The following is a 25,514-nucleotide window of genomic DNA, read 5'->3' on the forward strand; positions in this document are numbered from 1 at the left end:
TCTAGTGCCTGTGGGTTTCCACAGATCTAGCATTTGCAATTGAGTTGTTTTAGAATCTCACAGCATGAAGCCTCGTCCTTTAACATAACAATTTTTTTTTCAATGTTTAACTGCTCTGAGAGGGATGAATGGCTTTCAGTCCATCTTTCTGCTGAGTAATGTACTGTGTGAATATCTGTTCGGACTTACGTAACAGTTAACTTTCACTGATAATTTTACCAGGAATGTGCACAAAACATGTTTTTTCTCTTGCTTCTCTGTAATCTTTGTGTACCCAGGTCAGGTTCTTACCTTGAATGCATTTGTTCGGTGCAGTTTATATTTAAAAATATAAAATATAAAATAATTCATTTTGAGTGACTTTGAGTCTCATGGCCAGCAATAGGTTGCAAAATGTGTAGGTAGCACAGTCAATACGCTTATGCTAATATTTTCTAGAAAGCAGAAATGGTTCAAGTAGAAATTCAGCTGGGACTGTATATCACCATGTAGTGCAACAATAAAAATGGCATAAACAATGAATACTTCTACTCAGCTATCAAAACTGCCACTGTTTTCCCACCAAACTTTTATGTTTCTGCATACTGGGCTTCGTTAGATGTATTGCACGAAAGTAGTTACAGTAAAAAGGTCTGATAACAAAATGCATTACTTCCGAGCAAAAATAATTTTCCTTTTTTTTCATTCCCTATATGATGCATGGCATCATGATACAGACTATAAATTTAGAGTTTTGGAATACACCAACTATTGCCTGGAGTCATAGGCTTTGTAGTGTTTTAACTGTGGTTAGGAACATTGCTTCTGAATTTCTAGGTATCTGATACCTGAATTTGTATTGAAAATATGTGATGCTGCTGTTGTGTGCTGCTTTTGATTTCTTGTATCCTCCTGGTTTTTAAATTGACGTTCTCTTTAACAAGTGGATTCTAACTTGTTTGAGGACTCAGGTCGAGTACCCTACAGTACATGTAAGAACTAGTTATCTTTTCAGGTGTGATTCAGTAATCTTTCAAACTGTTTGATCAAGCCCAATATTAGTTCAGTTCTCTTTATTCTTCTCTTTAAAATGACAGCAGAATAGTGGTGCTGAGTGAGTAGATTTGTTTGTTGCATGCTGCAATTTGGGGTTTTTGGTGCAGGGTTATGAGGTTAAACTACTTGAGTTTTTCTCTAGTTCCTGTAGTAATTCACTGTACTCAGACCATTTAGAGAGCATGTTAAGCCACAGGTGCATGTAGAGATACTTTGCTGATTGAAATTACTGAAACTGTTCAGTGATGTCCTTCTAATTAGAACTAATAGTCTTCCCTTCCATATCTCCCCCAGGCTGATGGAGGAGCTTGCATAGCTAGCTTTTATTCTTGCTGATAACTTGGTCTGCAGTGTCAAGGCATGTTCATGTGAACTTCCCGTAGACAAGCAATCTCCTAGGGTGGTGAGGTTTCTTCATTGTAGGCAAGTGAGATGGTCTGTGTGGTACCTCTACAAGTCCCTTCTCTCATATGCTCGGTTATCTTCCACCTCAGCAGACGCTGGAGTGTTGGAGTGATCTTTTGGAACAAGTAGGTAATAGTAGTCCTGTGCGGGGGCTCTGAATATTCGGAGAAAATACTTGAGCTGTATTTCAGCCAAGACAACATATTCCCAAACCACATTTTGATGGGAAATTGATTCCTAGATTATTTTCCCTCAGTGTCATGAGGAGCACAAGTGAAAGGATCCTGTTGACTGAATCATTGTTCACATTTCATCGCAAAAAAACAGCTGGGTAGAGGGGAAAAGTGGCAAGGAGGAACTGCAGAGAATCCCAGCCTGAACTCTCCCCACACTGCTTTTCAGCAGATATTTTTAGAGTACTATTTGCTTGCAATCTTTTTAGTGGTTTACAGAAGGATTTGTTTGAATGTGAGTTGTTTGGGGTTCCCCCCCCCCCCCCCCCCCCCCCCGTATTGCTTAATTCTTTTTGGTCTTCCTGACACAGGGTCATCCGGTTACATTCCTGTTTTGTCATGCAAGGGGCAGAAACAGCTGGAGAACAGCAACCTTCATTTTTAGTCCTTTTTTAGCAGGGCTGGATGGTAGCCAGCAGATTTGCATATAAAAAAAGCAGAAATTGCTGCCATATGTCATATCATAGAAAGGAACGGTTGTAGATAAAAGTGCCTTGCAATGCTGGTCTCAGAAAACACTTGTCTCTCAGACCAGCCTGATTTACTGTAAAACAGTCAATTGCATGTGTGCAGAAGAAAAGTTAAAGGAAAAGTAGTCAATTTCACCGTAAGTATAATGTACACACAGGTCGGGAAGATGGGTTGTTACGCTTTCAGCTTGGCTTTAAGAAGAAATGAGGGAGTTTTGGAAGTTCTCTTAAACATCTGGAAAGACTCCTGTTTGTTTCACAAGGGTTAGCCTAGGTCTCCCATAAGAGACTTCCCTTTTCAGCTTGTCTCCTGATGCCTTGTTTTATCAAAGTACTATTCAAGCAAATTAAGTACTTCTATTAAGTACATTACATTAAATATAACTATTTTGAACATTCACATCGCAAGTTGTAAAATCTTGGGGAAGGATTTCCAAACTTGAGAGTGTTCTTAAAACGTTTGTTTACAGAGAAGAGCTTATACTTGTCGAGTATCTCCTCTGATGTAAGGAAGTTGTGTATAACGTGACTAAACAGATAAAAATTAGGATTAGCTGCTTACCAATATTGAACCTGATTTTCTGGCTTAGGGTCTTTCCTGAAATCAAGCTAATGACCTCTTTTTTTTTTTTTTTTTGGAGATGGGGGTATCTCTTAATTTTGCTGAGGAGAGGAAAAATAGATGACCTTTAGAACTGGGGATACTTATGGGTGGCAGCACATATTTATATATCCTCTCATTATCCGTGAGATCCAGTAATATGCTTGCAAGGAATGTGCAGTCAGCATTTTCAGTCTTGTGATTTGGGCATTTAATGATGGACAGCACAAAAGGGGACTTGCGGGAGTAATACAATGCATAATAATTGTGATCCATGGACAAAAGCAGAAGTTGTGTAGCATGACCTTTGGGTAGCAGGGGCTCAGAAGAGATCAGATTGGTAAGAGATAGCTGTGCAGATATTCCGAGCAGTGAATTCATTCCGATATCTACTTCACCTTTAAAGACAAGGAAGTTTGGTGTTTTTTTTTTTTTTTTCAATTAAGACAGTTTGAAAAATGATTACTCAATGCAACCTGCAATTTAAGAACCTGTGCAAATTCCCTAAAGAACGAACTGAATTGGACACAAAATTGCTCTGTGAGCACTGGATTCCAAAGCGAGCTGTGCCCTTATCTAGCCTGGCAAGGATTTTCCACATTAAATGAGATGATGTGCTCTGTGGCTGTGCACAACAGCAAGGAACTGCACCAGTAACATGTAAAAACCGTGCGGAGCAGTGCTAAAGTGTGGCTTTTACACCGGTGCCTCCCCTGCCTGCACTGCTAGGGCCTCCCTTCATGAAAGCGTAATCTGAGACCGTTTGCCTTGATCTTGGGGGAAGAGAACACGGGGGTGGGGTGGGGAGGGAGTCTTTTGTCTCTCTGAAATTTTAGCGCAAAATAGAGGCAGGTTCCTGCAGCCCAGCGTGGGATTTTCTGGAGGGAGAGTGCCCCATCCTGGAGCAGCTGGGGCAGGGCTGAGTGTAGTGGCTGCAGTGCACTGCTGGTGCTGGAGCCTTCCAGTGTCACCGAATTTATTTGCTTTCATCTTGACTATTTCTTATCTCCTTCGCTGCCTGCCTGTATGATCCTGATGGTGAAATTCTCTCTGTTTTGCAGAGCTGCTGGTTGATTCAAGCAGGGTAGCCTGAGCTGCCATCAGAGACTTTTGTCAGCTGGAAGTACCAAACCACTCTCCCATCTCCCACGGCAGGTAATTTCTGCCTGTGGCGTTTTGTGATTAGGGATATCAGTGTAAATCCTGGCAGGCAAAAATCGGGCTGGCAGAAAAGCGAGCAGCAAGCAGGGCATTGCCACTGTCTCCAGAGGCACAGCTTCCCTGTCAGTACGGACACTGGGACAAACTGGTTTTCGGCTGCTAGTAGTCTGAAGTCAAGTCAGTGGTGACCTGGTGAGTCACTGCAATGTAGACAGGGGCACTCAATATTTAGGAAAAACGTGATAGGAAGCAGGTGTGCTGGTTGGTTTCAGTGTTCTGTTGTGGATAATATTGTTTCCTGGAGGAGGTGGCTTGATATAAAGTGTCCAGAGACCGATACTGCAATGAACTGGAAGGTGCGTTCATAACCAGTGGATGACTAAATTAGTTTCATTCATCGTGAAGGTTTTTAGACAAAGGATGATGTGTAGAACGAAATGCTGGGGCTGGATGTTATGGATTGACTCAGCACAAAGATTTCTCTGAGAAGGAGCTACAGAACATGCTGCCACTGGAGAAGGTAAAGGTGGAGGGCACACAGCACTGTGGGTGGGGTGATGGCTGCCTGGGAGGGAAGGCACTTTGCTATCTAAAGCAGACATGACGCTCTGAAGTCAGCAGCTGCTTTTAGTTTTAATTCCTCTGGGAATGTCGACCAAAAAAACCAAAACAAAACCTACAAGGGGGTCTGTTAAATCTTTTCTAAAAATGCATAAAAGTGAAATTGATGGAAGATCTAAGAAGAAATCAGGCTCAGGCACATTCAGGTTGCTACCTTAAATATGTAATTATTCATGTTAAAAATTTAGATGATGAGAATTCTGCAGACGATGACATATTGCAACACTGTTTTGTTTCCCCCCTTCATTTAAATTGAATCTATTAACTTTCATGGGATACACAGAGAACATGCTATCAGATCTAGCAATAGTAACAACCACGACAAAACAACCTCGAGGGATATTCTTTGAGTATTTTTAACTAGTCGTACTGGTGGGTATTTAGCCATCATTTCTGTTTCCTACCTGCAATTAGTTTGTATTCAATTAATTGTGCTAGTGACCTCTGCAGTCTATTGAAGGCTGCAATCAAGGGCTTAATCTATACATAAAAGTACAGCTGCTGGATTATCGAGTGCTCTTAATGCAAGGCTGCCACGAAAAGTTCTCTGAAATGTTAGTGCTTGCAGAAGACACCAGCCAGCATGATAATTGTGGTGCACAAGCAGAGCAGATTAAATTTCTGCTCTTGGTATTGACTGCTGTCTCACAGCTCTTCAGCTTTCACTCCAGGCATTGGGTTTGGTCAGTATATCCCTTTACTGTTTGCAAATCCTGGAAGGGGGCAGACTTCGGTATGCTGGGGTCATTAATCCTAGAGTCTGTTTTATCCTTGGTCCTGTGGGGCTTGTGTCGGTTCAACCTGCGGCGCATCCTGGAAGGGCTGCTCTTTTCTGACTGATTGTTAGTGGGAGGAGACAATACCGTGGCACTTCTGTAGTTCTTGCAATTTTCTGTGTGGTTTTGACATGATAAATTAGGATTGCTCTCTGTTGAAGGTGATTATAGGAGATACCAAGTTCTAATTATCGAGCATAACACAGGTAAGCAATAAGTGAGCAGTATAGTCTTTGCTTTGTGTCAGCTCAGATGTCTGCTTTAACCTTCTGATGTGAATCGCTTGTGCTTTAACTTTCCCAAAACTAAAGGATCAGAAGCACTTGAAGCCAAACCAAGAATGCTGCTAACAAAGACCAAGTAGAAGATGCTAAAGTGAAGACTTACCTAGGTACTTGGGGAAGTGCAAACAAATCCTTTTTCAGTTGGATTTCCAAGGGTTAGTAGGGATTTTCACAGCTATCATTATTTGAGAGGTTTATTGATATTTTTTGCCTAAGTGTAGATCTGTAATCTTCTCTGTCCGGGGATGAATTATAGTTTAAGTTAGAAGTACACTTTACCTCAGACAGAACTGGATGTAATTAGATCACAGAAGCTTTTTGTTGAAGCTAAATAGAAATTATCCAACTAAAAGTGCAGTCTTGAATTCTTTCTCAAGGCAAGAACTTTGTCGACTTTTGGAAGACTTGAGGAATTCTTAATGTTCTGTTTCAAAATTTTTAACAGGAAAATGTTTGGTGTCTGGCCTGTGTTTGTCCTTGGCCAGCTCAACCTCTTTATGCTTTTCTTAACACTGGCTTCAGCTTAAATCACTTTTTTTTTTTTTTTTTTTCTATTTCTGGTATTTAGTCTTCTTTCCCAATAATTTGTATAGAATAGCCACTCCCTGTTGCAGCCACTTTCTGACTAGAAAATTGATCTCTTCATGCAGTTTCATTTCTTGGGCACTCATAACTTTACTTATCTGGTGACATCTGCTCCAGCATGAGTTCATTTTCCCTGATCCCAAGTAGCCTGCTGACCTCTTAACACTTAATCCAGGTGAGGTATTATAAGGAAGAACAGTGTTTTACTTACTGGTCTCCATATAAAAAGCAGTGACTTCTCTAGGTATGTTGGGAATGGTTCTCTCTTACTATAGTTAAGTTTTATATCACTGGTAAATATTGATATGTTACTTGCTGGTCTCCTGGGGATGATTTAGAGACAGTCCTTGAGTCCTTTGTTTTTTACCTCCTTGCTTCCGGGTAACCTTTTCTGATGCATAGCATGGCTGGCTGAATCCAAATGTAAATTACTTTGGTAAATGAATTACGTAATTTCCTCTATCGGCTTTTCTCTTGCTGCAGTAACATCCAAAGGGGTTTCTAAGAAGTTAGGGTTCTCTCACAGTTTCTTTAATCAAATGCCTTTGTGAAAGCTTCTTTCTGAATTTCACTTTTTCAGACATTTGATGTTGAAGTGATGTTTTCATGGTTTTACTTCCATTTCTGGAAGCTTAAGTGAAACCAATTTGCAATTTGAGTGTCTTTAGGTAATTTTCTGGTTAAAACTGATGTATTCTCTGCCTTCTCTTCCATCAGTTGTCATAATGACCATTTTCTGCTCTGGAAGACTTTACTCCCTTTCCTTATATGTATTTTGCTCTAGGAAAGCAAATGACAAGTTAGATTAACTAAAATGCAAGGGAAAAGGTTGCTTGGGTTTTCTTTTAAACATTTCCTGCAGCACGTAGCAATAGCAGTGCCTGCAAACTCCAGCAGTGTTTGGTGAATTTTCACAGATATCTGGAGGCACCAGGTGTCAGTGATGGGAATCACTTGGCCTGCAGTATCTTTATCCTTGGCCATGGTACACGAAAAGTGTCGAGACTGAGTTTACAGACTCATGAAAAAAGTCAGCTAACTGTTTTGAGTTTTTCTTCCTTTTTAATCCACAACCAGTTGTTTGGACAATACGTGAGAAGCAGTGGGCATGCAGCACTGCAGTGCTAATTTTGCCAAGTCACATTTCAGTGAAGAATTATACTGGGGTCTTGGCGTGCTCCGGTCTCTGTTGCACACTGGTTTTAAAGCCCTTGCACTCAGGAGTCCCCCTCACTGCTGTATCTCAAGGAGCTTTCCTGGCAATTGCCGGTCATCAGAAGACACTATTGTCCCGCAGATCTTTGTGTTACTCTTTATCCCGGCAGTTCAAATGAAGTTTGTTCTAGAGAAACATACCAGGTTTTGAAAATCCTGGCTTTGTGGAGCAGACTACACGTTGATGGATGTCAGCCACCAGATTAATCAACTGAAGGGGAAATCCAGTCCCCAAAACGTATAAAGAATATGATTCTGTCCTGCTGTATTTATTCACAGGTAGATTCCAAAATGTCTTTCTCTTCCCTTCTGATGGGGATCCCAGCTCTGGTTTGCATGGTACACCCAGGACTGGGTAGGAGCTGTTATATTCTCCTCCTTGGGGGCTGGAGGGAAAGAAGGGGAAATCGCAGCAATTCAAATCTCCCTCAGAGGCTGAAGTATGGGCTAGTTTAAAAAAGCCTTTGATCTGATAATTGAGCAGTCTGTCGAAATGCTAACGTCTGTCGGACGATCTCCTGTGCTTAGCTGAGTTGTTCAGTCAATTGTTAACCAAACGAGGGGCAAACTGCTCCCTCCCACCTTTCATGTATAGCCACGGGGGATGCGTGCAAGGCAGTGCTGGGGGAGAAGTAGAGGACTCGCAGCTGAGATTACATACAATTGGAAGTATTTAATTTGAGGGCACTGACCCCCAGAGTTTTTGAAGAGAGAAACTGGGGTGATAGTCCAGAGAATGCATCTCAGTAGCTGCTTGCTTGTTGTCCTTGGTCATAACCAGCTCGTTTCTGTCATCTCAGCCTGCCTTCTCTTTGACAGCAGCATTTTCCATGTGCCTGAACTGCCTGATTCCCTTTTTGTGGCTCCTAGCGGGTAGAAGTGAACAGTAGAAAATGAAAACATTTTTGCTTAGCCTTTATAGGCTGAATTTGTTGCCGGTTCAGCATGTCTGTTGCAGGACTACAAATTACACACCAGGAAAAGCTAAGCAAGCTGTGTGCTTTCCAGTTAAACTGAGGTTAGGATTGACTTGTAGACTGTGACTTTTCTGTGGTCACGTGATGCGTTGATCCACCTCTCTTAATAAGATGTCTGCTTGTTGGGCTCTGCTGAGCCTTTAAGTCCCTACTGCAGGCTGCAAATTTATCTCACTTGGGAAATATCCCATTGAAACGTGACATCGAAAAGGACAGTATGCTTTTCTGTGAAGTGTTAAATTTTATCCAGTTTTGCTGGAAGTATTGACCAAACTGGAATGAGAACAGACAAGGAATTGTTTTGTGTTCCTGTTTGTGCTTTTGAGGGGAGTCATCTGACAGGTCTTAGCTCCTCACTTCTCTTTCCCTTGTGTGTGTCTCTCCCAGAATTTAGGGAGAAGCACTCAGAAAAGGAGCTAAAAAGTGGACAGAGGTGGTCTCTGAAACTGCTTGATTTTGGGGTGGGTGTGTGTTTTAATGCTGATTTGATATTCAGACAGAATCCTTGTGATAGGAGAGGGGTGGAATTGAATCTCCTGAAAAAAATTCAGCAACAGCTTGAGGAGTAAGGAGTAAAACTTCCATTGTATTTACGGGCTGTAACTACCTGCCAAAGGGGAGGGCAGTTTTTGGGAATTCTATTGTTTCCTGTGTGATGACTCCCAAATGTAACTTATTTAGTGATCTCTGCAGTGCTGACACTGACTGCCTTGCTGTGGAGGCACTCACATGCTGAGCTTCTCTGCATGTTTGTGCCAGCTTTCAGGAACAGTTTGGCAGTGCCACCTGTGGAACCGATACACCTGGAATCCATCTAGAACTGCATACTTCAGTCTACTTCTTAGCAATTCTCAGGCTTGCTTAAAATGAGGGACAAATTCTTTTCCAAAATAGACCTGGCAAGCTGTTAGGACAGATTTATTTTCATTTGAATAAATTAAATTTGTTCACAGCAATGAATGTCAGTATCAGCACCGTTCTGCTGCACGTAGCTACAGGTGAAATTATGGCCTCGTGAGTAGCTGATTCCTGTTTTGCCTACAAAAGGTCATGACTCTAGAGTGGAAGTTGTTTGTCAGGCACTCTGTAGTTACACACAGGAACACACAATCTTAATGAGGATGGCAGCACAGCAAGAGGCTGGGGATGTGCTTCACGGGATTCCTTTCTTTGGGAGTCCCTTTCTTCCAGTGTCTTTCATCCCCCCTCACAAACAGGGATGTAGGTTTGCAAGTCAAAGAAGAATAATTTTGTACTTCAATGGTGCTAGCTTCTGTGAAGTGCAACTCACAGTATGTGGTCATACTATATATCGGACTGTTTAGGATTATTTAGAGTTCTGTTCCTTTTTATTTTCTTCAGGCCTGAAAAGAGTGGATGATCTAAAATGGTGCTTTATTTTGCACTGCTGTTTATAGGCTGCCAGAACGTGAAGAAGTTTAATTGAGTTTTTAACTGTTTTGTTCTCAAACATTACTTTTAGAGTTATTTTCAGTAAGGTATCTGATTCAGAACTTACTAACTTGCATGTTCTGTTGTAACTGGGTTTTCCTGGTTATCACAGTTGTTCCAGTGGTGACTCTGACGATACATTTTCTGGAGGAAAAAAGGAAGAAAACATTTGTTCTACTTGAAGGACAACTTTTTATCTACCTTGCTATTATTTGCTTACTAGTTTAATTCTCTCTGTGTAATGGCTATGTAAATCTTACATTATTTCATAATGTTTAGCACCTCATTTTAGGTGGCATTCAGCCTTTACCACTGACTTCAGATGAGATGATACCTCTGCACGTTTCATGCATTTCCATATCAAATTCTTACTAAGGTATTAATCCCGTATTATAAAAGCCTTTTCTCAGTTGAATATGTTTTGCACTAAACCCAAATGCTATATTCGAACTACTGATTGAACTCGCAGCAGCAAGGTACAAGGTGCTGTAACATTCTTCCAAATCCTGATGCATTTACCAGATCTGCTCAGATTGAATTACCTGAAAGGTCTAATCTGCAAAAGTGTTTGTGTGTGCAATGTGCAAATGTTTTCACTGTCTCAGCAAGTAGTCTCTCGTCACACTGTTTAACAAGTACCACTGAACAGGAATGCATAATTTTTCTTTATAATAAGCTCCATTCAGTTTCATTTACTCTGATTTTTTTCTAAAAATAACCTCTAACAAGACTAGTTGTGAAGAACTTGATATGTGTTGTGTATTTCTCAGTGCTAAAGATTTTCAGCAGAAGAAGCTCTTGCTTCTGTCTTTTGAGTGAGAAAACAAAATTCAAGAAACATGCTGAGCTGTGCTATCCTCAGTCTTTTGAATTCTTGCACCTTGAATACTGAAAGGCAGATCTTAATGGCCTTAATGCTCTTTTAAGATGAGGGTAATTTGAACAGTGCTAATTTTTTCTCTGTCTCAGTCAGAAAAGACAACAGTTTGTGTTAATATCATGTAGTTAATGAAATAAATTACATTAATTAGTAATGCTGCCACTGTGGTCATTGATATGACTTCAAAAACAGATTTAATTTCAAGGCTAGTTTTAGCTTTTCTATACTGCCATCCATGTCCACTCCATCACTGTGGAGAGCACCAGATCTTACAACGAGTTATTAAAAAAAAAAAAAAGTTATGAAAACAGTAGCTATTTATTTGAAGGTCAAAGAGAAAACCAAAATAGTTTTACCATACGGACATTGTTTTGCCTGGCCTCATTAACAGCATGATGTAAGTGTAACCTTTTTTCTTTAACTTGGTGTAACCCAAGAAAACTTCACAGCTAGTGGAGGTCATTGGGTTACGGAAAGCAGGGTGGTCGAAGTGGGGGGAGAGAGTGGCTGTGGGAGGCACAGGTACCAGCATCCAACTAAACCAGACGACTGCACTAGTATGTTATTCCTGGGAGCCTATCCTACTTCCTACTCAAAGCAGGGTCAGCTATGGGGTCAAGCCAGGTTCCTCAGGGCTTTATCTAGTCACATCTTGGAAACTCCCCTGGATTGGAGACTACACAACCTCTCTGGGTGACCTGCTCCACTGCTGTGCTGTCCTTAAAGGTAAAAAGGTTTTCCTTATAGCCATTCTGAACCTCTCCTGTTCCAACTGATGCCTGTTGTCTTTCACCCTCCCACTACGTGCTGCTGTGCAGAGCCTGTCTCCATCTTCTCAAGGGGCTGCTGTCCGGTGTCCCCAAAGCTATTTCTTCTCCAAGTTCAACAAGACCCGTTCCCTCAGCCTTGGCTCACAGGGCAAGTGTTCCAGCTCTGGCCATCTTGGTGGTCCTCTGCTGAGTTCACCCCTTTTTACAGATATCTCTTCTATATTGGGGGCCCCAAACAACTTAGTATGCCAGATGTGGTTTAATAAGCACCAAGTAGAGGTGGATAATCACCTTTTGATCTACTGGCCCTGCTGCTGTTAATATACAGCCCAGGATGCTCCTGGCCTTTGTTGCTGTGTGAGTAATATGAGCTTCCTCAATTCCTCAAGCCTTGTTAAAAGGCTTGCTTTAATTCAATACTAAATAAAAATTGATTAGAAGTATCAGCAGAAAGAGGTGAGTAGCTTTATTCAGACAACTTTGCTTCTTGTTTCATACTTAGAGAGCTTTAGTGATCTTTTTATTATACAGTCCATGAGCTAAACTTTTGCAGAATGAAGCATGACGCACAGAGAAGCTGAGGTTGATGGCAGCATGATTTTCTTTAACCTGATAAAATTGCTGTGGTACTTGCATGAGATTTTTCTTGCTATCTGTTTTGGGTTTTTTTTTTAAACAGCAGGTTAGAGAAATGTAGGTATCTGCGTTTGTAAACCAACATAAATCCAGAGCCACTCTGCCAACTCCTTACTATGTTTTATAAAAACACTCCTGGGAGGAGTGAAGTAGAGAGATGCCAGTAATGTGTATCATTAATGTGACTCACACAGTGCTATCAAACTGCTAGCAAACAGAAAGCTCAATATGCAAAACCCAACAAATTGCCCTCATTGGTGAGAATACAGTGAAGCCCTTAACGATAATTCATATATGATGTGAAACAATTTTTTTCCATAGTATGCTTTTTCTTATACCAATGCATCAGCAGCAACCCATGTTCCATTCACTGGTGGTGCGCAGCTTCTCTGTAAGCAGCCTGATTTGTACTGAAGCAGAAAGATTTCTGGGCAATGAAACAACTGAAACTTCAACTGCTGTTTGTTTAGCAAACTCAGTCTGTTTTGAAAGCTGAAGCACTGTTTGTTTTTTTTGTCTTGTAGCAATATGTTTTTTCCAGATACTGGATTTCTCTTTCGTGGGCTATGGCCAGCTATACGCTGAGCTTCCAAGATTGAAAACTGCATTGAAATTATGAATAATTTTGGTTGTTCCCAATAAAATATTGCAGCAAAGCTAGCCTGTCATTCAGATCACTTGCTTAGGTACTTCATGGACTGCATCATTTAGTTTTTCCCATGGAATTGTTCTACTTTTTCAATATGCCGCAGGCACCTGCACATCTCTAATTTCTGTTGGAGGCTTCGCTTCGGTCTGTGAGATCCAGCAACGCAGTATCTTCACAGTAAGGGTTCTGCTAAACTGGCTTTTGAAAATATATTTACTGGATATTCTGTAATACAGTGGAGGTGCTCAGTTGCTCTGTTTGTCTTATATCACTTCCTTTTGGCTGAAATTTAGATGAACTGAAACATGGAAAGGGTATTTAATAGTGCCAAAACAATGGAGAAAGGTTTGGGAAGTGTGGGCTAAGGTCCTCAAGTCCAAACTAGTGCTGTTTAATCTGCAGTATCCAAACAACTCCTCTGAGACCTCCTGTGGTGGTAAAGATGCTGCTTTTCATTTCTGAACTGGTTTGTGGGATTTTTTTTGTGTTTGTTTTGTTTTTTTTTTTTTTTTTTCTGTGGGCCATAAATTCCAGCCCAATGAAACAGTGCAGAAACTTATTTTCTAGCATAGGGAACATCTTTAAAGTTGGATATCCATTTAGGGAAAGTGGAAGGAAAAGTGGCTGTGCAAATCCATCAACATCACAAGCTGCTCAGGTGGGTGTGAAGTTGCCCATATACCATCAAAGCTTTGTTCTCAGCTGAGTGGAAAAAAACCCCAAACCTCCCTGCAGTGGGATATGCCCTTAAACAAGATCTGAGGACTGCTTCATTCCACTTCAGTGTGTGGTGCTGGCTCCTGTCCTCACTGCAAGGCAGGGGGCTGGGTCTGAGGGAAGCTACAACTGCACCAAGCTCCCTGACAGCTGCTTCTGCAGTGGGTGGGATTTGGCCAAGTGTTGCCTGGGAGCAAGTTGGGCATAATAGCTGTCATGTGTCCCCTGATTCACAGTTTGCTGGCAAACCTCTGCAGGGGGCTATGTTCTCTTTTGAATAGCTCTGTGGGTGCTGTGTCTCCAAAAGATGTGTGTGATTTTCCTTGGCTGGGCTAAATGTGAGCTGAAGCCAGGGAGTGTGCAAAGAAGTGAATTTTGGTCCATTCTGGGGAGAGGAGATGTAACTGTAGGTATATCTTACTCCTATGACTCTAGCTTTATATGGTATACTTTTTGTGACAGCCTTTTGTGTGACAGCACATTTCCAGGCAACGGAGTCAGCCCTGAGAATATTACAGCAGTTGGAGTTGACCTTTAGCTAAACAGGCACAAGAATGCACAACTGCATGATGATGTTTTTATAGTAAGTCCTTCACTGTATAGGTAAGTACCTAACCAACACCCAGTAACGTTTTCTGCTTAGAATAAAGCTTTTGACCTTAAAGAGCTATTTGGATGGTCTGAGATTTATTGCAGAAGAGACAGCGGAGCTGGGAGCAAGAAAAAGGCAGAACTGGTTTAGTGGAGAAATGCCAGGGTTGCAAGGGGACTTGTTTGGACCAGGCCAAGTGGAAAAGAGATGCTTGTGTCAAATTCTTGTAGCAGTGGATGGCACCACCTGCAGACAATTAAAGGAGCCAGAGAAGTTGCCAGTGGGTGGTTTATTCCTGTTCTATTGTTTGGCTCCATGGGCTAGTCATTGACAGTTCTGCAACTTACCTGGGACTGTTTCATTTTGTGTTATTTTTATCTCCCTGCAAAGAAGCTTTTGAATAAACCTGTCTTTTACGATCAAGCCTAACGCTGAATCCTGAAATGGGGAAAAGATGATCTTTCTTCCTATAAGCTGTACCAGTTATGTTCAATGCCATATGTGAATTGTCTTAAAAGCTATCAGCATGCTAAAGCATATGAAAAATAATTACCTTGAGTGCTGTTTGTTCATAGTTCAATTTCCCTGCCAGTTATGCAGTGAACAGCGGGAATGCCTCAAAGGCCGAGATGTGTTTATATGGTTTTTGCTTGTTGGCTATTTTGCCAGCTGTTGCGGGTGAAACAGATCTCTCAAGATAAGTTGCCTGCTAGCCTTCAAGCAAGCAGAAGTGCTGTTTTCTTTTAAACAGTCTATTTGAAGCTGCATTCTTGCTCATGTGTTCGGTCAGTACTTTTGGAGCTTGAAACCTGCTCTCAAGATGTTCTTGGTGCATTTAAGTGGACCTGTTGGTGGCCTCAGTAAGTGTTGAGAAGGGGTTGATCTCTCTGAAGATCAGAGATACACATTTCAATGGCAAAAACTTTCCCATTGTGCTCAACTTAAGGAAAACTGTACCACACTGAACATGTTGGTGTCTGCTGTGTAACTTGCTCCTATCTGTGTGCTTGAACCAAGGTTGCAGGAGACAGCTCTTGCCTTTCTTCTTGAATCCTGCTTTATTTTCAACATACATGCCTGTGGGTTCTTTTATTGCTGATGAAAGAAAAGATGGCTATGGGTTGCCATTAGCCCTAAGATTAGAGTAAGGATTTTGTGGCTCTTGGCTAGGAACCTCAGGAAGCATTTATAGGTCATATTTTTAAAAGTTCGTAACACTTGCAGTTGGGACTAGACTTTTGGGTGTTGTCAGGAAGGTAGAAAAAGTGGTTAGGTTTTGGTTTGTTTTTTTTCCAAGTTGCATGGCATCATTCTCTGTTTGCAAAAACCAGCAATTGAGTCCAAATGGAGGACACTGTTTGCGTCATTGTCCTGATTTGGGAGTGTCTGTTCTTGCAGGAATTGATAGGTATAGAAATCTGACATTTTGATGTGTTTTGTAGCTGCTTCTTTAATGTCAACTGAAGAAGTGTCAGCGATCTTAACTGACACTTAAATTGTTTTGTTTCTCTCTGAGAGTTGTACAAAATATTCAAACAGATATTGTCTGCTGTTCCTGAGAGCTTTTGTTTTTTTAGTAACAGATTAAACTTACAAGATTTGACAGTTTTAATGCAACTGAACTATTTACTCTTCGCTTCAGGAAAAGGATGTTTTGGAAAACAGGATCTAGTACACAATATTTGTGCCAAAATAGTTTCCTTGTTATATACTTAAAATTGAAAATATTTTAATGATCTTAACTCTGTCTTTATAATCTATGTGAATTTTTATTCTTTAATAAGGAAACATCTTGTAAAATCTTCATTAATGTTCTAAAAGTGCTTCGCTACAGTTTCTGACTTTGTGATGTTCTTATTAACTTTTTGTTCCTTAAAATTCATTGTCTTTAATTACAAAATGTATTTTTTGCTATAAAACGTGACCACAATGCACTGTAATCTACAGAAGAGCAGAAGCCTTGCAGTTCTAGCAGAACTGTACGTTCTTATGGCTTTCCTCATGCATTTCTGCAAAAAATGAGGTACATCAAACATACCAGTGCTGTCATGCAAAGAGGCACAGGAGCTCTGGGATCTTTTGTATGTTCAACTTAATAAAGCATACAAAGCAATTCCAAGCCAGATTTTTCCAGCTACAAAACAGAAAAGTCAATTTCTATTCTAAAATGTCTATTTCTATTTCTTCTATTTCCATGTGCTGTGCCTTCTCTGTCTCAACAGATGTAAGTGGAATCGTATAAGGGAGTTTATTCTTGATTTGCATTTGATTTTTTTCTTTCCCTGGAACGAATTTACTGTTAACCCTTTATTGTTACATAAATGGTTTACTCAAAACTTTAAGAAGTAGATTGAGCACTATTGTAATAAAATGCCTCCCTGTTCACTTCTCCAGAAACAGCCTGGCTTTTACTCAGCTAAAACTTGTCTTGAATAGAATTTTTTTTAGAGCCAGAAGATGCAAAAATTCTCCAATAATTGAACAATTCAGTGAAAAATGGTAAAGTTCACATTACATAGATGGAACAAAAAATCACTTTGTGCTAGTCGAGAATACCCAGAGGCATTTCTGTGTGCTGAGTTTTGTTATCTGATGCTCGTATTACAGACAACTTCCCCACATTGTGACTGATATGTGGTCCAAAAGGGTATTCTTGGGTTTCAGGTGCCCAGGTAATGAGCAGACTTTGAATAGACAGGTAACCAAACTGAAGGATAATAATACATGAGTACTGGCAGGCTGCCTAGATTGGCGTTGGTAAACATGATTCTGTAAGAGCTACGGAGCATGAAACGGGAATTGTGCTGTATTTAAACAATCAAGAGGATTAGCCTGAGTTCCTTGACTGCTGACAAGTACCTTGCACATAGGCATAAGCAAGTCCTTTGTAAAAACTATGAAGAAACCAGGAAGATGACTCTCATCAGACAATTTATGTAGAGTAGGGAAGGGGCAGGGGATTCTGCAGTCTTTTTTGAGCTCTAAAGGGACATATACTGAAGAGCATGGCATTTTGGTGGTTTTGCATCAGGCCTACGAGACATAGCTTGCACAATTGTTAAGACTGCTCCCTGGGCAAATCTAAGGGATGCAGCTTTTATGTATCTCCATCAAACTTGGAAGAACATCTGAAGTGTATCCGCAACAATTAGTTATGGAAAGTAAATCAACAAATTTTTTAATACGAAATTGATAAACACGTGTAGGGTGCTGCCTGGGCCTTTTCCCACATTGCTTATCAACATTGCCAGTGATGTAATTCTTACTGTCACTATTTCAGATTGCATTTCAAAGTCAGGAGTGAATGATATCTAATATTCATGTTGCTAGCATGTGTGTACTCTGGTGCTATTGATCTGCAACAATCATTTTAAATAGACTTGCGTTTGAATGCTATTTTAGTGGGTTTTTTTCCTTCAGTATCAAGTTGGCTTTTGCTTCATGCTTTGTTTTAAATATTATTCTGAAGGGGCCCTCCCTGAATGGAAACATGGGATTTGAGGCTGCGAAACAGACACAGACAATGATAGCAAGATAATAATAAAGATAATGAATAAATTTTGATTACACTTGGTGTTTTACTCTTTAGCAGTTTGGTGCTCTGCAGGAACAAATGGTGAAACTGGCAGCAGCATGGTGGGCCTACAGCAGAGACTTGAGACAGCAAACTATTCACAAGAGTTATTACTGAATGCTGATGGTCTCTTCTCATACAAAAAGAAAGCGTGTAATGGTTTCTGCACCTGCAAGGAGTAACCTAGCAACATCACCGAGGAAACTGTATGCCAGGAGTTTTTTCTGAGTGCTTTTTGTTGAACATCATAGCAGCATTTGTAAAACAAAGGTCAAGAGCAATTTAAGCTCTTAAAAGCGCTGTTGCTTAATTCATTTACTCAGAGAAATGTTTGTGTTTTAGTTTTCTGCCTAAAGGATAAATATCAGGTTACAGAGCCATCCAACAGATTATCCAATTGAAGTTCAGTTAAACGTGAATACCACTTAATCTAAGATGTCACTTCTTATTTGCAGGAAAATTACTGTTAGCATTTAACTAACTTTCTGTGCAACAAGGAACAGGGAAGCACAGAACTCCAGCTGGTAGTGGGAACAGATCATCAGTCTAATTAGAGAAAAAATAATGAAGAAAGCTTTTTTTTTTTTTGTCTCAGAAGGTGTATGCGGTCATTGTCTTACTGTATGCACAGGCCTCAGGTGAGTCCCTGCTTTGTGCTTTGTCATCAGCTTTCAGGAAAATATTTATTTCGGGTTTTCCTCCATCGTTTACTGGTACCATGTCAGAAGTACTTGCTGGGCTTGCTCTTACTAGCTGTGCCACCTTGCGAAGGGGAGAGGGCAGTGTTTATTTGTGTTTTACGGATGTGGGAGTTGAGGTGAAGGACTAAGACTCTTTTCAGCCTTTCAACATTTTTCTTATACTAAAAGACTAAACACAGCACTGTGCCAGCTGCTAGGAAAATTACTAAGAAAATTAACTGCGTTATAGCCTAAAGGCTTCAGCAAATCTAGCTACTCATGCAAAGTAAAGCTAAGCAAACAGCATGAATCACACCATATTATAACCTTAAGTAATTTATTCTAATTAAAACTTACTTATTTAAGATAAACAGCTAATATCTCTCAACATGCCCTCTGCCCAGTCTGGTAGGTAATCTCTAACTCTAGAGACCAGTCCAAAAGTGGAATTTTTACCATTTCTATTCAAATTTGTGTGCTAGACAAGGGACAAAGCCTGTTGCTAGTCTTATATTTCCTGCATTCCGACTTGGTGAAAAGATTTTGTACTTGATAAAGGTCAACATCCAATAATCTCTTAGCTATTTAGAGGACTACAGGTTCTGTGTGGTTTCATATGTAAACAGTTATTTAAAAAATCAGCAGTCATCAGACTTAATTCTCTCAGCTCCCTGTTTATTAAGTTAAATGATGATTTAAGCCGGAATTTAATACCAAACAAACTAATGTGCTTAAAGTAACCTTCTGTTTCCTTCATTACAAAGGCACTTGAAAAATGCTAGAGCAATTTCCCTTCTCTGAAAAATATTTCCAAGTAATTTGCCAAAGAAAATTAGCTGACGATAAGGTGCAAGAAATTTTCAGTGAAAATCTGTTACAGCTAACAGAAAAAATGAAACACTATTCTATTCAAACAATTCCCCCCCCCCCCCCCCCCCCGGACTTCAGGTGATGTGACTCCTGTTCTCATGAATCCTCTTTCGCAGTTGCACTCCATTTCTCTGTCAGAAGGAATATGCCGTACCGTAACAGACATGAATGCAGATCATGTGATGGTCACACAGGAAACTTTAACGGAGCAGTTAGTGAAAAATTATCCAGGTAATGTGTTCATTTCTCTTTCCTTTTAAAAGTGTATCATCAGTTGAGTTTCTGATATTGGGCAGGTTATCACTGAATGTTTTCAAGCAAAGCTGGCAATATGGAAGAATATAAATTAACGGCAACTGGTAGAATACATGAATGTGCACATGATCCTCATCAGTCTGTGTCACTAACATTGTTTTGAATGTAATCCTTTTTACAGAGTTTAATAAATCTTTGAGAATAAGAGAGGGAACTGAGTGAGTGGCATGTTGGGAGTATGTCCTTTCTAGGGGGTAGGAAAGCATAGATGAGGTATTTAGGTGCCGGATATGGAACAGCATAAAATAGACTGTGTCAGAAGACAAAGACTTTGAGTCCTCCTTTAAGAGATAGGAACATAGCTGACTTTAATGGCAAAGAGACTGGATAGGAGTCTACATCTGGTGTTTGCTATCAAAAAACATACAACCAACCTCAAATTCAGATTCGTATGTCAAGTTCCAGCCCCTTCCTTCCTGAAAGCAAATTACACTAAATGAGCTTTATTCCTTCTCTTCTGATGAGGTAGCAGCCACTTCCCTTAAATGCTGCATTTTCTTTTGAATCTGAGAAATGTTCAATTGCCCTTAGATCTGCAATATTGAAGTGTGAGTGTATGTGCATGTGAGACTGTAAAGGCTCATTATGGCCCTCTGCAGGAGGTTGCTTGGTTTGATACTGAGCTTCCTCTTTTGAGTCTTCATAATATTATAGTACTGCAAATGTTACAGGTTGACGTGGTAGGCATTTTCACTAGTGGGAAAAATTTAATGCAACCCCATAAACTGGTCCAGAACCCTGCCAAGAATGTGATGTAGTCTATACGTGCACCAAGACAACCACAAGGTAGCATTTTTAAGTCGGTTAGAAGTAGTGCTCTCAAAGTCTGTAGGGAGAGAGTGCATTTTTCACCTTGCTGTTTTCAGCTTGCTGGAAGTTTTCATTTTTGTGGGCAAGAGATCAGCAGAAACCTGGGGCAGTAGGTCAGATGTCACTAGACTAATGACTCTGGGACTGTGACACCAGAGGGGAAACTAGTAGCTGAGACCAGTCTCAATGAGGTAAACTTCGGCAGCAATTGTCATCGGACAATTATACCAGAAGCTTCAGAGAGAGTGATAAAAGCCGCTATTAAATAACCTGCCAAGAGGGAAATGCTTTGAACTACACATTGTTTGGCTCGTACCTGGCAAAAGGTCTCTCTCATGAGTATCATATCCTGACAAACACAAAGAGAACCTCCTTGCTTATTTGAAGGAGAACATCCTAAGCTCCAATCACAGCAGTACTGCAGTGACCACAAGAAATGCAGCTGGCCTTTACCTTCTCCCTCAGAAGTGACCTTGCCTCATGAGTGAGGAATGGCCGCCGCAGAGTTAAAAAAGGTTTTACTGATCTTTAAGACACAGGCAGGATTGCACCTACCAGAGACCTCGGCTGGATGATGTTTCTGTGCTGCCCTCACCTGGCTGGCCCAGGAGGGCTCTCCCTGACTCAGAGCTGTAGCCCGTGCCCTGTCCAAAATTTGGAATAGCCCTTGCTGCCCTCCACGTGTGGACACTGCTGCACAGCAGGGCTGCCCCTGTTGTGCAGGGAGCCCAGGGCTGTGTGTGGGACAGCTGGATGCAAGCACAACTGCTGGCTCTGGAAGCTCAGCAGAGTGGTGATGTATTAAAGAAAAAAAAAAAAAAATCCTGCCTTTTGTCTGATGATACTGGACACTTTCATGCTGAAATTGAGTATGCCCCACTCAAACTTCAGTTGCCAGGTCAGTTTCAAAATTCTTTTGGAATCCTGTGAACTAAATATATTAGGTATTTCATGTTCAGTTGCTTCCAAATCGGTTGTAAGTTATTTTTTTTTGTCCAGCTCCCATTTTATTTGAAAACTTTCTGATTCGAAATATCTGCATCTTTGTTGTAGGCATTGCAGTTCCCTCCTACAGTATCTTATATAATATCCTTGGCACTCTAATTAAAGAAAGGAAAATCTATCATACGGGAGAAGGATACTTCATTGTGACTCCCAACACATACTTTATGACAAATGATGCCACAGACGACAACAGAAGAGTCCCACTGGAGGACAGTTGTTGCTGTTCAGTGCCTTCCATCACTTACTTGGTAAACATTGAGCACTGTGCAGACCTACTGAAAGAAAACATATCCTGTTGCAGATCTTGCCATTGTTTCCCTGACCAGAATATGCTCTGTGAACAAAGATATCGGCTGCTAATGAACCATCAACCGCATGGAGGAGGCAAGAAAGGCTGCAGTGAATTGAAGCCTTCAATTCAAACTCAAGGGATCTCCACATCTGCTGAAAACCATTCCTGGGACGCCATCAAATCCCTGACATATGCGAAAGAGAAACTGAAAAGCAAAAGGTTTGGCCTTGGCCTTTTCTGGAGAAGTGCTTCTAAAAAAGAAAAACATAAGAAGGAATACTCCACTTTTTCAGCCCAGTTTCCTCCCAAGGAGTGGCCTGTCAGGGATGAAGATGACTTAGATAACATTCCACGTGATGTTGAACACGAAATCATCAAGCGTATTAACCCTACTCTTACAGTTGATAATTTGATTAAACACACGATATTAATGCAGAAGTTTGAAGAGCAGACGAAATATATCAGTAAGGGTACCTCAGCTGAAGTGTCAACAATCAGGCAAAACCATCTTTCAAATGATTGTGTTCAAAAGACAGGAAGTAAAACAGCAAAACACACCAGGAAAACCAAATCAAAGAAAGAGAAGCAGATTAGCAGAAGCAACAGGAAATCCCACGTACATGAACTAACATCCCAAAATGAGAAACAGGGAGAGAACCTTTCACTGCCTATCAGAAACCAACAGCCATCTGATGTAGCAGTGGAATCCCATGTCATATACAAAAAGCAAATTAAGAACCCTTTTCAGGGTCTGTCATGGAGAGGCAACTTTTATGCGAAAGGGTACAAAGGTACTCTTAACAGTCAGCTGAAGTCCAGGACTCGAAAGCAAGAAAGGGCTTTACAAAGGCCATGGTCCTTGGACTCCTCAAAAACCTTTGAATATGAAACTGAGCAGCTGGCTACTGAAACTCAGGCTGGCAAAGCTAAGCAAAACAAAATACTCCATGCTAATAGGTCTCCTCTCCAACTAAAGAAAGGTAGTTTAAATGAAAACTTTAGTTATCCGCATGGCAGTACTTTGCAAATAGACAATAAATGCAAATACTTTCTGGAGAGTAATATTTCTGAAGAAAACATCTACAGAAAAGCAGTCAAAAAAGATCCTGGGGATATTCAAAAATCCTCTCACTTCTACACTGGAGATAATGGTGTGTGCAAAGAAGATGCAACATTTCCATTACATCTGAAAGATGAGTATCACAGGTACAAAACTGACACTGTCTGTGAGTTATTAGATCAAACAGCAACTGAATTTCAAAATGTCTGTCTTTCAAATTATACAGCCAATGTTAACCCGGTGAAAAAAAGTGGTATGAAATACAGACAAAAGACTGATAAAAAGAGTGAACTTATATTTAAAAATGACTGCGCCAGCCATCCTGGATCAATGAAGCTGGAAAGCGAAGGATTTACTGAGAACCGCCGCCTTCTGTACCAAAAAGCACACGGTGGTGACACCTGTAGCTCATTACATCTGGACAACGGTTTTGAATGCAGTGAACCACCTCTCCTGCCTCCTGGCCATGCTTCTTCAGATACAAGAAACTGGAGTAAAAGCTGTCCCCAGATTTTGCACAGCATGTCCCTAAAAAGCTGCAAGGTGAATACTTTTCCCACCCAGTACAACACAACTGTAAATAAACATGACTCCAGAGACCATGGATATAAGGAAAGTGCTAGTTTTGCGGAATCAATAGATAGCTCAAAAGAGCATCCAAACCCAGATTTCACAGAAGAAAGCTGTTTGTGCAGTCAGGTTATTCTGATAGGTCACAGAAAGGAAGAAGAAACTGGCCTTACTGAATGTGCGAAGGCTTCAGCTGAAGCAGATTTCTACCACACAAATGAGGCTGACTCAGATGCTGACACTTTGCAGAACTTCACCTACGAGACGGGCAAAGCAGCGGCATGCTGTGCTTTGGGCTCACAGACCAAAGAAATGAGAAACCCTCTGGGTAAAAAAGATCTGTTTTTTAACAATGCGTGTACTGTGGCATCAGGACAGAAACACTTGGAAGGGACAGAAAACCACAGCATTACAGGAGACAGTGGAATTGACTCCCCAAGGTAAGAAATATATGTGACTTTGTTAGATGTTTTAGCTTCAAATTAACAATCAGATTTAGTCAAAAATGTTGCTGTACATTACAACCCCTGCTCCCCAACAACAAAATTCTTATTATCTTTAAAAAGTTCAGTGTTACATCCCAGAAATACTCAAACAGTATAGTTCTACCATGTCTTTTTACATGAATGTTCCATCTAAATCAGCTATGCAAATGCTGCTGTTTATGTTTTTCATTTGTTTTCACGAGGCAAGAAAATGTATGAGCTCTGCCTTGCAGATGGAGATGGCCAACTGCAGAAATGTCAAGAAACGTGGTGGTTGACAAACTCAGTGTTAAACATGGCAATTGATAAACTCCTGTTAGCCGACAGGTTCAGCTCGCGTTGATCTTGCCATATGACATTACGGATATTGTCATAGTTTCCCCAGTTGTAGACGAAGAATAAAAAGTGCTTTATAGAGGTGTTCAATCAAAACTTAAAGTACAAAATACCATCCGACTTGCTCACAGTAGATAGGAGAATGTGTACATCACTTGTGATAGAAGCTTCTGCTTCCTTTCATAGGGTAGATTGTGCCTGTAACTATACTTGAAATTTTTCCTTAATGGAAAACAAATTGGTATGAAACCATTTCTTACATGGTTGCATGCGGAGAAGACCTACAAAAGTGTTAACTAAATTGGCAAGAACATAAGTTAAAATGCTGTGAGGGAAAAATTTGTACTGTCACCTTGAGAAGGTAGTATATGAAGGAACAAATCACATACTACAGTTTTTAAGGAAATTCTACTGATTTTTTTTTTTTTTTTTTTTTTTCCCCGTTAAGCAGCTTTTGGCTGTGCACTCTTTCAAGCACACTTCTAGTGTATTACCTGGACATGAACACTTGAAATCTGTTGGACACTACTTAGCAAAATATATTTCAAAGGGTCATGTTGATTGTTTGTATTGATGCCATCTGTGGTACTAAGCTAAGCCAACTCAGTTTATTTTTGGAATGTGTAGTCTGATGTCTAATAATTCTGTTATTTTAGATGGACTGAAAAGAAGATGAAGCTTCCTGCCAAATTCTGAAAGCATAAATACTAATGCAAAGAGGTGGACAAAGTGGAAGGACAATTGCAACAAAATTCCTTGCTTCAGCTAACTCTGGTCATGAATATTTGATTATATTTTTAATGAGTTTTGTAAACTTTCCCTTTGTAACAACGTAACCCTACTGTAAATGCAATTGGTCACATCTGTGAGGCTGTCTCCAAATCAAAGCTGTTAGTTAAAACTTTTTACCATAGTATTTGCTCATCTTTAATTAGTCTTGCGTCCCTGTGATAATAAAAATGAGAACTGATATACCTCATTCAGATCACACCATTAACCTGGAAAGGGTTTGCGTTGCTCTAATAGGAACTGTTATCAGTTGGACAGGACTGTTTCACACCATAATTTTGAAAGTGTTTCCTACTTGTGCCATAGAAGTAACAGCACACTCCATCTCCCCTGTCAGAAAACAAAGCAAACGAGCTAGATGACTGGCACGCACCTTGTTACTATAAAAACTCCTTGAATCCCACGGTTTTCCTCAGTGTCCTGAAGAAATCGCGGCTGTCCGCCTGAATCTACTCGGTGTGTTCAGATATGGCAAACAGGATTTAAGCTTTGCAAACAAAAACGTGTTGGTGCAGGAGACAACAGGTAAGGCCAGTGGCATTGCTTTGAGAGAGACCCTGCTGCGGGCCAGCACGCTCCCGCTCTGCTCCTGACCACCCTTTTCCTTCTCTTAAGGGAACAACATCCTGTCAGCCGTCAGGATCGCTTTATAGCTTTTAGTTCAGAAGA

The 25,514-nt window shown here is 40.6% G+C and overlaps 1 protein-coding gene across 1 annotated transcript; it reads left to right on the forward strand.

Moving 5' to 3' along the window:
• Window positions 1-18,702: 18,702 nt before the first annotated feature.
• STOX1 (storkhead box 1) lies at window positions 18,703-24,752 on the forward strand (the record flags this gene model as incomplete). Its single annotated transcript, XM_082486062.1, has 4 exons — window positions 18,703-18,721; window positions 19,262-19,414; window positions 21,362-23,675; window positions 24,713-24,752. The coding sequence occupies 4 exons, from the start codon at window positions 18,703-18,705 to the stop codon at window positions 24,750-24,752; spliced, it is 2,526 nt and encodes an 841-aa protein (XP_082342188.1).
• Window positions 24,753-25,514: the final 762 nt, after the last annotated feature.

This window comes from Vanellus vanellus (assembly GCF_965231255.1).
Source record: "Vanellus vanellus genome assembly, chromosome: 7".
In the NCBI taxonomy this organism is placed as follows: Eukaryota; Metazoa; Chordata; class Aves; order Charadriiformes; family Charadriidae; genus Vanellus; species Vanellus vanellus.